This window comes from Eptatretus burgeri, chromosome 2 (assembly GCF_056783735.1).
Source record: "Eptatretus burgeri isolate ZD-2024b chromosome 2, Ebu_testis_v1, whole genome shotgun sequence".
Classification (NCBI taxonomy): Eukaryota; Metazoa; Chordata; class Myxini; order Myxiniformes; family Myxinidae; genus Eptatretus; species Eptatretus burgeri.
In genome coordinates this window covers 131,969,060-131,982,653 of record NC_140962.1, presented here as the reverse complement: position 1 = coordinate 131,982,653, position 13,594 = coordinate 131,969,060, and the positions used below count along the sequence as shown (strand labels likewise).

Here is a 13,594-nt window from a genome sequence, read left to right as displayed (position 1 = left end):
TTTCTCACTGTTGTGGAATAGTTTTTAAGTTGCATGAAGAAACCACCATGCAGTGGTCTACTCTGACAGTGTTGTGAGCACACGTTGAAGCAGGTTTGATTGCCGGCTTAAATCTCCCTCCGAAGGACTGCTTGCTACAGTTATGCACTCATTTTATTTGTTCAAGACCAGAATGGTTGTGGAACTCTCGAATTCCAGAGTATTCCAAGTGGTCAAAATGTAACTTTTTTTTTTTCTTTCCTGACTTTTCCAAATGAATTACAGGAGAAGGATAAGATCTGGATCATTTAAAATGTGGCCTGTAAATAGGGTAGGAATTTATTCCACCCCATTTTGGGGACTAATATCGCATGTCGGTCCATCATATACAGACCAGGTGTGGGGCAAATATTATAACCCCACCCCAAATGACGTTGATGAGCCATGTGGGTTATGTACTGACCATTCAATAGTGTTATCGAGGTTCTCTGAAAACTAGGTCGACTTCCTGAAGATTATAATCCAAATCCCTAAAACTACTCTTCGGCTGGATTTGCGGCCGATGGCAGAGCCGTGAGATACACACACTCACCTTTTCAGCTGTCTTGCCACCTGGGTTTGAATCTCAACCCAGCTATAAACTATAATTCTGGTGTTTCACAGGTAGGGTGATTCATCAAGGTGTGTGCCCTCCTGCAGATGGACCTGAACCTGGTTTTCCCATCTGCTGGTGTTAGTTGGACGTTAAAACTGTGGTGTCCTTCGCAAAGAGTAGGTGAGCTATTACCAGCACCCTGGCCAAATTCCAAATTCCTGCTCTAATCTATAAGGGGCACTGCATCGGTGGCACAGCTGCACTCCCAGCAATGATGCCACCAGCAGCTATAGGGTGCATACAAAATTAAATGAGCTGGAGTTGGACTTCACTATTCCATTCTTTTTATGCAGAATGTGGAGCTGCATGTTGGCATCACGTGCTGCGAGCACGGCTGTACCACAAATGCAGTGCCTCCTGTTGGTTATCGCAGGAATTTGGAATTTGTTCAGTGTGTCAGTGATTGCTCACCTACTCTTCGCCAAAGCCACCAATCTATAACATCCACCAACTTGTGCCAGCAGAAGGGACACACAGGTTAATGTCCGTCTGAGGGACGGCACAAATATAGACTGATCAACCTGCCGATGAAAACTCCAGAATTACAGTTTCGAGCTGGGTCAGGATTCCAACCCAGGCTGGACGTCATAGACGTGAGTGTGTGCACCTCTCGGCCAATCTGCCAGCCCTTGAACCTCATTAATGGGCCACCATTCTATTGTATGGGACATGAAGGAGAATGCATATGAATTTACATTGTTTACTGTTTGGGGGCGGGGGGGGGGGGGGGAGTGGTGGTCATTCCTAATTCAATTTTTGTGAAACTTCCCTAAATTTGGGGAGGGGTGGGGGTTAAATAAGAAGTCAGAGAACAACAACAGTGACTGACCACCAGAATGTTTGTTTATTTCAAGCAAAATGTGATTTTTTTTTTTATGCCTCCGCTGACGAAGTCGCCGGTGGCATTATGTTTTCGGGTTGTCCATACGTATGTACGTACGTATGTCCATGCTGATTTTCTTTGTTTTCTCTGCAACCGCTTATCCGATTGACACAAAATTTTCACCACAGGAGCAACAACTCATGTAGAATGTTTTAATTATAATTATGACATCATAGGTAATGTGGTATGGCAGCCATGTTGGAAAAAAGGAAAAACTTTGGACCTCTATCTCTGAAACCCCTCCATGGAGAAAAATTTATACTTGGCACGTGTGAAGTACTCCCCATGGGGAATAAGTGTTTTTTTTGTTTTTTTGTTAGTTTGTTTTTTTGATGTCATAGGTGGTGGCTTCGTTATGACGTCATAATTTCATATGTCGAATGCTTTATCCTACCAGTATGAAAATTTTTGAGGGTCATCTTGGGTTAAATTATATGGGTGGGGGTGGGGGGGAGGGGGGATTGATGATTTCATTGGTCACGTGGTTCGGCAGCCATATATATATATATATATATATATATATATATATATATATATATATATATATATATATATATATATATATATATATATATATATATATATATATATATATATATATATATATATATATATATATATACATATATATATATATATATACATATATATACATATATATACATATATATACATATATACATATATATATATATATATATATATATATATATATACACACAATGTTTTTGTTTTTTTTTTAACATAAAGACCTTCAAAAATCTTCGCCGAAACGGTTGAACAGATCAAGGCAAAATTTTACAGGTATAATCGCCTATCCACAAGGAACAAAAAGTTCTCCACCTATGATGTCATAGGTCACGTTTTGGAAGCCATATTGGATTTACCTTATAATGTTTTCAAATAATCTTCTCCAGAATGGCGTGACAGATGGAGGGGAAACTTCATCCACATGTTCCCCATGCCTTGAAGATACCAGGGTGTTCAGGAATAATTAATAGGTCACATGGTCTGGCAGCCATATTAGATTGAACAAAAATCTTTTAAAAATTCTTTCTCTTGAACTGTTTCATCAATCCACATGAAACGTCACAGTTATGATCTGGTATTCATGTGGAATATTTTGTTTTATATTTCAACCTGATCGGATGCATGGGCTGGAAGCCAGGATTATTTAATATTTTGAATCTGGATTCAGGGATTTAAATCAAACCTGGTACAAGTATGTATAATGATGTGGCCAGAAGCATATATGGTGATGTCCAAGAGTGCCCTTGTAGTTTAATCTCATGTTTGTTTTAAGTCCTACTCGTATTTCATTTTCATTTACTCTATAAAATGGAAGCTGCAGCACTTTTGTGGCACCATTATTGCCAGGTGTGGAGTCGCCTGCTCAGGAGGGAAAACCACCGAATTTCACCACCACCCTCGGCAATGACGCGCAGTAGTTTTCCAAAGCTGTAGACTTGATCCCTTCCTGAGTTACAGGTCATTCTCAATGACTAATGGTCTTATCTTTTTCCTGTAGTCTACTTGTAAAAATCAGGAAGCAAACCATGCAGTCATCCAGAGGCGCTGTATACCCGCTAGCTTTCTCTGCTTTTCCAGCATCCTCTGTGTCCATTCCCGGGTAAAAAAAAAAAAAATCCCACTATCTCTCAATGCTCATAAATTGGTGAAAACGTAGAATTGGCAAGAAATGTATCATTTTTCCAACACCCAACATGAGCGTAAAATGTAAACTTCAGCTGCCAGGAAATAATACCAATATCGTTTTCTGGGTGTGCGCTGCCGCTCGCCATGTCGCCACAGGGTGAATCCCCCTCACCTGTGGCTAATATTTTAAACCACCCATTAGCCACTGGATAATCCATGTTTTAGTGGTTTTTTTTTTTTTACCAGTTTTAGACTAATTTTGGGTGATTTTAGCACAGAATTCAAACTTCGTTGAGACGGCCGCCATTTTGTATGTTTTGATTACGGGAATCACGCGTGATTTCGGACAAGTTTATATATACTAACTTTAGTAGTTTTAAACTAGTTTCTAGTAAAAAAAATATCGACCAAAATTACGCATAATTCCCATGATTGTCGTCTCAAAATTTTATTTTAATTTTTTTCAATATATATATATATTTTTTCCTCCTGGAATGATTTGGCGCTACATGCTTCGTTGGGTCAGTGGTTGCCAGGTGAGTTTTGACACAATCAGTAGTAGTACCTGTAGTAGGACGAGTTTGTTTGGATGAGAGAGTTTGTTTGGATGAGTGAGTTTGATGGGTGACTTTGGTTTGATGGGTGAGATTGGCTGTATGAGTGAGTTTGATGTGTGAGATTGGTTGGATGAGTGAGTTTGACTGGCATGAGGTTGGTCCAATCCTGGTCCACAACCACCCCCACTACCACCTACTAAAGGCACAACGACCATACCCCCCCACACACGCACGCACACGCACACGCACACGCACACGCACACGCACACGCACACGCACACGCACACGCACACACGCACGCGCACACGCACGCGCACCATCACCACCACCACCTTGTTACAACTTGTATCAATTGTCATTTCCACCGGTTGATTATATGCACTTTTATTATTATTATTATTATTATTATTATTTTTTTTTTTTTTTTTAATGGGAGGATATCCTTCTTCTCCTTCTCCTTCCCAAAAATTCACCAAACTTTGTAGTTATGATGACCTCATGGCAAGAAGGTGCAAGAGCAATTTAAGTTTGACCCTGCCCCTTGGGGTTGGGTCAAAAGGTGAATTACCAAAATATGTAATTATGGGCAGATTTTAAAACATTTTTTTAATGAAACTTTGTTTATGCAATCGACATTGGGGGACGCATGAAATATGAAACTTCTTTTTTGCATTTGACCGCCGATTCGTGCTTCCGGGGGTGGTGAGGACTTGGGGTCACAGGGGTTGCAATGAAAAAAAAAAAGAGGTAACTTAAAATTTGATATTGAGTTAATCCTGAGGTACTTTGTCATCTTTCAACTTTGCTTGGGGTGCGAAGCGTGAGGATCTGTGATGGTACGCTTTCGACTTTTTTCTCATTTTTCATGTCTTCATGTTGTGAGTTTGAGTGCAAAATTGTACATGAAGTTATATATTCATATGCTGTGTGTGGTTTTGTGCACACAGCAGGTTTCCAGTCGAGGAAAATGAACAAATGACTGATGTGGAAAGGGATCAGATGGACCAAAGTGCACAGGAAGTGATGCGTGCTTGTTCAGATATGTTGAAGCAACTTGGGACTGATGGTAAAAACTGAAGCGGAGACGTGCACGGTCACACTTTGAACTCTCATTTCTCATTAATCCTTTCATATTGTGCTCTGATAACTCTTCGCTTCCGAATGTTTCATTTATTTATTTACTTATTCTCACCCATCAGTTTCCCGTGAGGTTGTGCCCACTCAAGTGAAGAAGCACCAGGAAGGGATGCTGGATCTAATAAGAACCTATCTTAAGGGTATGGTATAACCTTGAGGAGGTCGATGTATTCAGTTCACTAAAATGGTGGAAATTTTATTTATTTATTACTTAAACTCTACTTGCCCCTTTCCCCTCCCCCCAAATCCCCTGTACCATTTGCATTTGTTCTCTTTCTCTTTCTCTTTCTCTTTCTCTTTCTCTTTCTCTTTCTCTTTCTCTTTCTCTTTCTCTCTCTCTCTCTCTCTCTCTCTCTCTCTCTCTCTCTCTCTTTCTTTCTCTCTCTTTCTCTCTCTTTCTCTCTCTTTCTCTCTCTTTCTCTTTTTTTCTCTCTTTCTCTCTTTCTCTCTCTTTCTCTCTCTTTCTCTCTTTCTCTCTCTCTTTCTCTCTCTCTTTCTCTCTCTCTTTCTCTCTCTCTTTCTCTCTCTCTTTCTCTCTCTCTTTCTCTCTCTCTTTCTCTCTCTCTCTCTACCTCTCTACCTCATCTGGCATAATGAGGACGGTAGTAGGCAATTCAAAAGCAGTGATGGACAACGTTAATTGTACCCTCTCTCCCTTTCTGTCCTTTGCCCAGAGGTGTGTAACTTGTATGCTGAGCAAAGAGCAATTCGGGTAAAGCGAATGGTGGACAGAAAGCAGCTGTAAGTTTTGCTCTTCATTTTATTATTAACTTTAAGTTTACTTATGGAAACGATCTCGCTCCACTCACCCGAACTTTCACTTTCATTCATGTTCTTCTGTGTACCGTACCACAGATTATCCTCTCGAGTTTCTTTCTCTTTCAGAAACTTCGCTCTCTTTCCATATCTCTGCTTTTTGTTTGCATTTCCCTCTTCATACTTGTCCAAACTATTTTATCTTTGATACATACTCCTCTCTCATCTCCTCTTTCCTTCCTTCCTTTGAGTTCCAATACAACGTGTGTATACCAACTGTGACCTTCTGATTTTGTTTGCTTGTTACCCTCGCTGAAGGAGAGGGAATTGCATTTGGGTCTGTTTGTTTGTTACTTGCAAAATCTCAGATTTTTCAACTATATTGGTCAGTCAATGTTGTTATTCTGTTTGTTTGTTTGTTTGTCTGTCTGTCTGTCTGTCTGTTTATCGCCGACAGGTCACAATTTTAAACCGATCTTCACAAAACTTCACAACATGGTAGAGTTTGTTATAAGGAAGAAGTCTGATTTTTGAGGTCAAAAGGTCAACATAGGCCAAAGGTCACCAACTTCGGTGAGATTTGTAAAATCCTCAATTTTCATCCGATTGACTTGAAATTTGAAGAGGATTTATAATATTTCAGGTCACTGAATTCAACCAGCCAATTATTTTTGAGGTCAACATAGACCAAAAGGTCAACATAGGCTGAATTTCTAAAATTGTCAATTTTCATCCGATTCACTTAAAATTTGAAGATGAGTTGCATATTTGGTCATTGAATTCAACCACCAATTGTTTTCGAGGTGAAATATGTTTTATAGATTTTGCAAGTATCGCGCTCTGCACGTCGTCATCTTCTTGTTTGTTTGTTTGTCCGCACAGAACTTTCGTGTTTTTCTCCACAACCGCTTGGCGAATCAAGACAAAATTTTCACCATTGGTGCGACTACTCATGTAGAATGTTTTGATGATAATTACAACGCATAGATCATGTGGGGTGGCAGCCATGTTGGAAAAATGCAAAAACTTTGGACCTCTATCTTTGAAACTGCACCAAGGAAAAAAAATTAAACTTGGCACATAGCAAGTACTCATGGGAATGTGATATTTTTTTTTTTTTAAATGATGACATACAGTGGGGAGAACAAGTATTTGATACACTGCCGATTGTGCAGGTTTTCCCACTTACAAAGCACGTATGGGTCTGTAATTTTTATCATAGGTACAATTCAACTGTGAAAGACGGAATCTAAAAGAAAAATCGTGAAAATCACATTGTATGATTTTTAAATAATTAATTTGCATTTTATTGCATGAAATAAGTATTTGATCACCTACCAACCAGGAAGAATTCCGGCTCTCACAGATTTGTTAGTTTTGTCTTTAAGAAGCCCTCCCATTCTCCACTCATTACCTGGATTAACTGCACCTGTTTGAACTCGTTATCTGCATAAAAGACAGCTGTCCACACTCAATCAATCAGACTCCAACCTCTCCACAATGGGCAAGACCAGAGAGTTGTCTAAGGACATCAGGGACAAAATTGTAGACTTGCACAAGGCTGGGATGGGCGACAGGACAATAGGCAAGCAGCTTGGTGAGAATGCAACAACTGTTGGCGCAATTATTAGAAAATGGAAGAAATTCAAGATAACAGTCAATCTCCCTCGGTCTGGGGCTCCATGCAAGATTTCACCTCATGGAGCCTCAATGATCATGAGAAAGGTGAGGGATCAGCCCAGAACTACATAGCAGGACCTGGTCAATGACCTGAAGAGAGCTGGGACCACAGTATCAAAGAAAACCGTAAGTAACACACTACGCCGTCATGGATTAAAATCCTGCAGCGCATGCAAGGTCCCTCTGCTCAAGCCAGCGCATGTCCAGGCCTGTCTGAAGTTTGCCAATGACCATCTGGATGATCCAGAGGAGGAATGGGAGAAGGTCATGTGGTCTGATGAGACCAAAATAGAGCTTTTTGGTTCAAACTCCACTCGCCGTGTTTGGAGGAAGAAGAAGGATGAGTACAACCCCAAGAACACCATCCCAACCGTGAAGCATGGAGGTGGAAACATCATTCTTTGGAGATGCTTTTCTGCAAAGGGGATAGGACAACTGCACCGTATTGAGGGGAGGATGGTTGGGGCCATGTATCGCGAGATCTTTTCCAACAACCTCCTTCCCTCAACAAGAGCATTGAAGATGGGGCGTGGCTGGGTCTTCCAGCATGACAACGACCCGAAACACACAGTCAGGGCAACTAAGGAGTGGCTCTGTAAGAAGCATCTCAAGGTCCTGGAGTGACCTAGCCGGTCTCCAGACCTGAACCCAATAGAAAATCTTTGGAGGGAGCTGAAAGTCTGTGTTGCCCAGCGACAGCCCCAAAACCTGAAGGATCTGGAGAAGATCTGTAAGGAGGAGTGGGCCAAAATCGCTGCTGCAGTCTGTGCAAACCTGGTTAAGAACTACAAGAAACGTCTGATCTCTGTAATTGCAAACAAAGGTTTCTGTACCAAATATTAAGTTCTGTTTTTCTGATGTATCAAATACTTATTTCATGCAATAAAATGCAAATTAAATATTTTAAAATGATACAATGTGATTTTCAGGATTTTTGTTTTAGATTCCGTCTTTCACAGTTGAAGTGTACCTATGATAAAAATTACAGACCTCTACGTGCTTTGTAAGTGGGAAAACCTGCAAAATCGGCAGTGTATCAAATACTTGTTCTCCCCACTGTAGGTGCCTTCATTATGATGTTATAATTGCATATGTAGAACATTACATCAGATTGGTATGAAAAATTTTGAGGGTCATCTAGGGATAAAATGGTCCACAAATATTTTTTTGATGTCATCGGTCACGTGATTCGGCAGCCATAGTTTTGGGGTTTTTTTTAATTTTCAAAAATCTTCTCAAATGGCTGAACATAGAGGAGAAACTTTACACATATGACCACTTACCCATGAGGAACTAGAATGGGCACTCGGTAGAGCGCATACCTTTGCCTCCGCTACTTTTTTGTTCTTGGCATGAGAGTGGAGGGAACAGAACAGTGAACATTTTGGTGTTGGTTTCATGCAAATCGGTTTTGATTTGACCGTGTTATGACAAAAACCGCATATTTGAAAGGCCGTGACCCCACTGACCTTTGACCCCCAACCACTAACAAGGGTAATGACGTAATTGTGTCATGTTGCCCATCACAAGATTGGGCAATGAATTCTGAACATTTTGGCATCGGTTGCATGCCAATTAGATCAAAATTGACCGCGCTATGGTAAAAATACGAATTTGACCTTTGTGACCTTGACCATTGACCCGATCGCTCCCAAAATCTAATCAAATGTTCCTTGGATAATAACCCATCATCCCACCAAATTTCAAGCGATTTGGTTTACTACTTTCTGAGTTATGCGAATAACAAACAAACACACATACATACACATATTCACAAATAAATAAATAAACACACAGCGACCAATACATAACCTTTCGCAGAATGCGAAGGTAATGAAAGGTTCACACATGTCATAGGTCACATGGTTTGGTAGCCATACTGGATTTACCCTGTAGCATATAATAATAATCTTCTCCAGAACAGCTGGACATATTGAGGCAAAACTTCACATAGATGTTCCCCAAGGTTGTTGAGGAATAGTTGATAGGTCACATGGTTTGGCAGCCATATTGGATTGAATAAAAATATTAAATAATGTTTTCTCTGGAACCGCTTAATCAATTGATGTGAAACTTCACATTTCTGACTAGTAGTGATGGGAATACATATTTTAAATTTCAACTTGGACACATGGTCTGGCAGCCAGAATTATTTAAGTTTTTTTTTTATGTCGGTTTTATTATTATTTTTTTTAAAAATAAGGCTCACGGATTTGAGGGCAGAGGAGTAGCAGCTGAAATGCTAATCCGATGCAGGTTCCTCCTGATGACTTCATCTTTCCTTTTTGCTTGTTTGGTTTCCTTCTGAATACTCCAATGCAATACTGTAACTATTTGGTCTTCCATTTGATCCGAGTTGAATTTATTTTAATCCCATTCTGAATTCAATTGAATAATGATAGATTTTAAAAAAACCCATCATGGGTCAGTGTCAGGTATCCGATCAAAGCGGGACGTCTTGGTATCTGGTCATTACTGCCAGCAGTTATAAAATGGTAGTTCTAATTATGTCTTATTAATTACCTAACACACCAGTCCACAAACGCCACACTATATACACCACACATAACCACACAAACGCCGCATAACACACCACACAAAACAAGTCCTGGTAAGGGTCTGCAATCTCTGATTGCTCTTTTTCTTGTTTGTTGTTTCATTTTCCTGCCTTGTCTGCTACACTGTTACGAACTTTTAAAATATACTTTGTAATTTGATTTTCTTTATCATAATTGCTCCTCCATCAATTAACTTCTGCTAAATTACACAACTCCCGCAACCCTTCCCTGCTTCTCTCTCTCCAGTTTGAGGTTGGACCTCGATGTGAAACACAACAAACGAGCAGTGTTTGAGGCTCTGGCACCAACCAAAGGCACGGAAATGCCAGGTCCATCGGAGCCAGGTTTGAGCATTTAAATATATCCTAACCAAGTGAAACTCACTGTCAATGTTTGGCAATTGAAGGTGTGGGGGATGAAGAACCTATGCCTTCTGACTGGCAGATGAAATCTCTCAGAGCAAAGCATTGTGGGACAAGGGTGCCACAGAAGAGGAGATTTCACCAGAAGAGTTGCAGATGGTCCGTTAACTTTAACTGCTTCTACTCTTTTATTCTGCTTTTGACTTTAAAAAAAAAAAATGAAAACTATTACCCTTTTCTCTTCAGCTTTCACATTCATTCCCTGCGTTTCCCGTTTGTAGTTTGAAGAGGAAAATCAAAGGATTTTTAATGAAATGAACAGCTTGATGACTGAAGTCAGGTGAGAGGTACCTCTGCTGTTTTCCCTCCTGGTTGTTGTGGGATATTCCATGCAGACCATTCTTTCCCCCAAAGCTCCCCTCCAAGATGTTTCCCTGACCCTCTCATGCAATGCTGTTCCTTTGCTGCAGGCAGATCGAAGGAAAAGTTGTTGAAATTTCAAAATTGCAAGAAATTTTTACAGAAAAGGTTTTGGAACAGGTGAGTGGCTGGAACTGCTGTCATTGGGAGGTGTGTGTGTGTGTGTGTGTGTGTGTGTGTGTGTGTGTGTGTGTGTGTGTGTGTGTGTGTGTGTGTGTGTGTGTGTGTGTGTGTGTGTGTGTGTGTGTGTGGGTGTGTGTGTGTGTCTTTTTAACCATTTGAGCTTTTGTCATCAAATTTTCAACAATGCTTTACTATGAGAATATAGAGAAGACAAATTAATAATTTGGTTCAAAGGTCAACTTAGCATGAAACTCAATTTTTATCCCATTGACCTAAAATTTTAAGAATTTGCATATCAGGTCACTGATTTGGTTCAAAAATAAAAGCTTGAAGACTATTCTTTTTTGTTTTTTTAGGTCAAAGGTCGAGGTTGCATTAAATCGTCAATTTCCATCTGACTTGAAATTTGAGCAGGGCTTGCATATCGGGTCACTGAAGCCTGTTGCTTTTGAGGTCAACAGGTCAAGGTCACCTAAAATAGTTTTGTTTTGTTTTTTTTTTGTCGTGTTTAGTATATGGAAGAAGCCTGATTACAAAGCGGACATGGACTGGCTTTGTATTTTCAGATACTTTCTAGTTCCTGTATGAGATCTATTTTTCTCTCACCAACTTTACACTCCATATCTGACTGTTTGTACTTTAACCCCTGTCCTGCATGTCTGCAGGAGAAGACTATTGAAGGAGTTCATGGCTTGGTTGTTGGATCGACAGAAAATATCAAAGAAGGAAATGAGGAAATAAGAGAGGTGAGATTTTGATGAAAGAATGGAGCACAGCCTTGCTTCCATCATATAATGTTACATCTATAATCATCCCTTTGCTATAATTTTTTCAATTCCGAGATCCAACTATTTCTTGCCCCCTCTTCGATAAATAATTTTCCAACTGTTACTCCGCAGGCAATGAAGAATAATGCCGGTTTTCGTGTCTGGATCCTTTTCTTCCTGGCGATGTGTTCATTTTCTCTCCTTTTCCTCGACTGGTATGGATAGGGAAAGACCATCGTCTCTATGGTAACCACAAGTTCCCATGACAATCTTGCCACAGAAGGTATCTGAGCTCCATTTTTGTACAAGAAAATAAAGTTTAATATCGTATAACATTAAGTTGTGTGTGTTTTTTTAATTTATTTATGTATAAAAAGGGTCTAAGGTTCATTGCTGTCACATACACCAGATGGCACAGGACTTGACCTTTAACCTGAGACGAACACAGCTGTTGACATTGGTGGTGACGGCACGATGTACGTTGCGATATCACTTTTCTCTCTGCAGTTGGTGGGGAATCTTGAGAAATATCACCCCCATAGGATTCCAGCCCTTGGGGTTCATCCAAGCTCTATCCTCCAAATGCTGAGCATCAAGCGAGGAAGCAGCATGTACCCTTTTTAAAGTCTTAGTACGATTCAGCCGGGGTCATGATCAAACCGCCGACCTTCCAGAGATTCAGAAAAGATGCTCCAGCCACAATGCCGTTTGGTCTGGTTATCTGATTGGGAGGGTATGTTTGCTGATGTAACCTCCAATATTTTCCCCACTGCTTTCTCTTTCTGTGATAGTGATCGTACAGGAGAAAATTGAATTGGGTAAAGAGTGAGATAGAGGGCAGAAAAATAAGTTGACATGTTAAAAATTTATTTGTTCCATAAATGGCAATTTCCAAGCAGCAATTACACTTAAAATATAACATTCAAAACAAAGCAGTGTTATCTTCTTTCTTCCATGTTTTGTTCCAGATTTTATGAATCTCTTATTTTTGTTTGGTGTATTTGGCTTGACATATAAAAAATATCATCATAAGGCAGTTTCTGGGTTTGGTTTGGATTGTCCACTGTTTTTTGATAGGTTAACCATGGAAGACTTTTAGGGAGATGGGAAGGGTTATGGGTTAATGAGGTAGCGAAGGAAGTTAACTGATACTATAACTTGGCTGAAAAGGGACAGCGGTGATCATAGTGGGAGAAGTAGTGTGAGATTGAGGACGTAGGGATTGAGAGATTGGGCGTGGGCGCGTGCGTGGATATCCAGGATGACGCGCACGATATGCTCGCCATCTGTAGTATCTTAATAGGGGTCGCACCCCAAGCCCCTCGAGAGGTCTCAAAGGTGTCCTCCGGTCTTGCCCTGTGGAGTAAAAAAAAAAGTGAGGATTTGGAACTGTATTGAAGCTTTGTTTGTATTACATTGTGAAACTAGAAAGCATCTCAAAATCCAAAGCCCGTCTGCATCCACTTTGTATGTAAACTAAACTTGACGAAAACGACAGTTTAAAAATAATTGAACATTAAATTGATTTGTGTTCTCCACAATCTCAATTTCATAAAAAATGTTTGTTGAAGATTTGATGACAAAAGTTGAATTGGTAAAAATGTCACGGCCTGGACAGACACACGGAAGCAATGATTATTTAAAAAACAAAAAGGTAGGAGTAAAAAGGTAGGCCAGGTAGTTCATACAGCCGAGAGAGGCATCATGCTTGACATGCTGCAGTTTACTTGATGACTGAAGTCAGGTGAGGCACCTCTGCTGTTTTCCCCTCCTGGTTGTTGTGGGATTTTCCTTGCAGACCATTCTTTCCTCATCAAGCTAATAAGGGCTATTTAGAGTCGCTATGACTATGCCCTTTCACATTTTGATGCAATTTTATAGCGCGTGCGCTGTATACAATTGCACCGAGTTTGAAGTGTCCCCTTCCCACCTCCCCCCCCACGTGCCTCAAGACAGCCAATGACGGCCGTCCGGTAGATGCAGTGCGTAACCCAGACGGAAATAGCGAGAGTTGATGGAAATACCTGAGAATTTCAATGGAAATTTCTGAAACTAATGTGT

The 13,594-nt window shown here is 40.3% G+C and overlaps 2 protein-coding genes across 7 annotated transcripts in view; one reads left to right on the top strand and one right to left on the bottom strand.

Moving 5' to 3' along the window:
* Window positions 1-12,565, top strand: part of STX18 (syntaxin 18) — a 29,213-nt gene extending 16,648 nt beyond the window's left edge. For 2 of the 6 annotated variants that reach the window (XM_085871291.1, XM_085871287.1), the window contains exons 3-11: window positions 4,681-4,796; window positions 4,930-5,007; window positions 5,542-5,608; window positions 10,108-10,205; window positions 10,306-10,382; window positions 10,505-10,563; window positions 10,694-10,763; window positions 11,432-11,512; window positions 11,666-11,868. In XM_085871291.1, coding sequence (XP_085727417.1) covers window positions 4,681-4,796; window positions 4,930-5,007; window positions 5,542-5,608; window positions 10,108-10,205; window positions 10,306-10,382; window positions 10,505-10,563; window positions 10,694-10,763; window positions 11,432-11,512; window positions 11,666-11,758 — 739 coding nt within the window. In that variant the 3' untranslated portion in view covers window positions 11,759-11,868. Of the gene's footprint in view, window positions 1-4,677; window positions 4,797-4,929; window positions 5,008-5,541; window positions 5,609-10,107; window positions 10,206-10,305; window positions 10,383-10,504; window positions 10,564-10,693; window positions 10,764-11,431; window positions 11,513-11,665; window positions 11,869-12,040 lie in introns of those variants that run through there. The other 4 variants (XM_085871289.1, XM_085871286.1, XR_015055454.1 and 1 more) reach the window with 3 other exon arrangements.
* Window positions 12,380-13,594, bottom strand: part of LOC147033166 (inactive carboxypeptidase-like protein X2) — a 101,463-nt gene continuing 100,248 nt past the window's right edge. Inside the window, exon 9 of the mRNA XM_085851308.1 lies at window positions 12,380-12,889. Within this exon, the coding sequence (XP_085707434.1) occupies window positions 12,675-12,889 (215 nt within the window). The 3' untranslated portion in view covers window positions 12,380-12,674. The remainder of the gene's footprint in view (window positions 12,890-13,594) is intronic.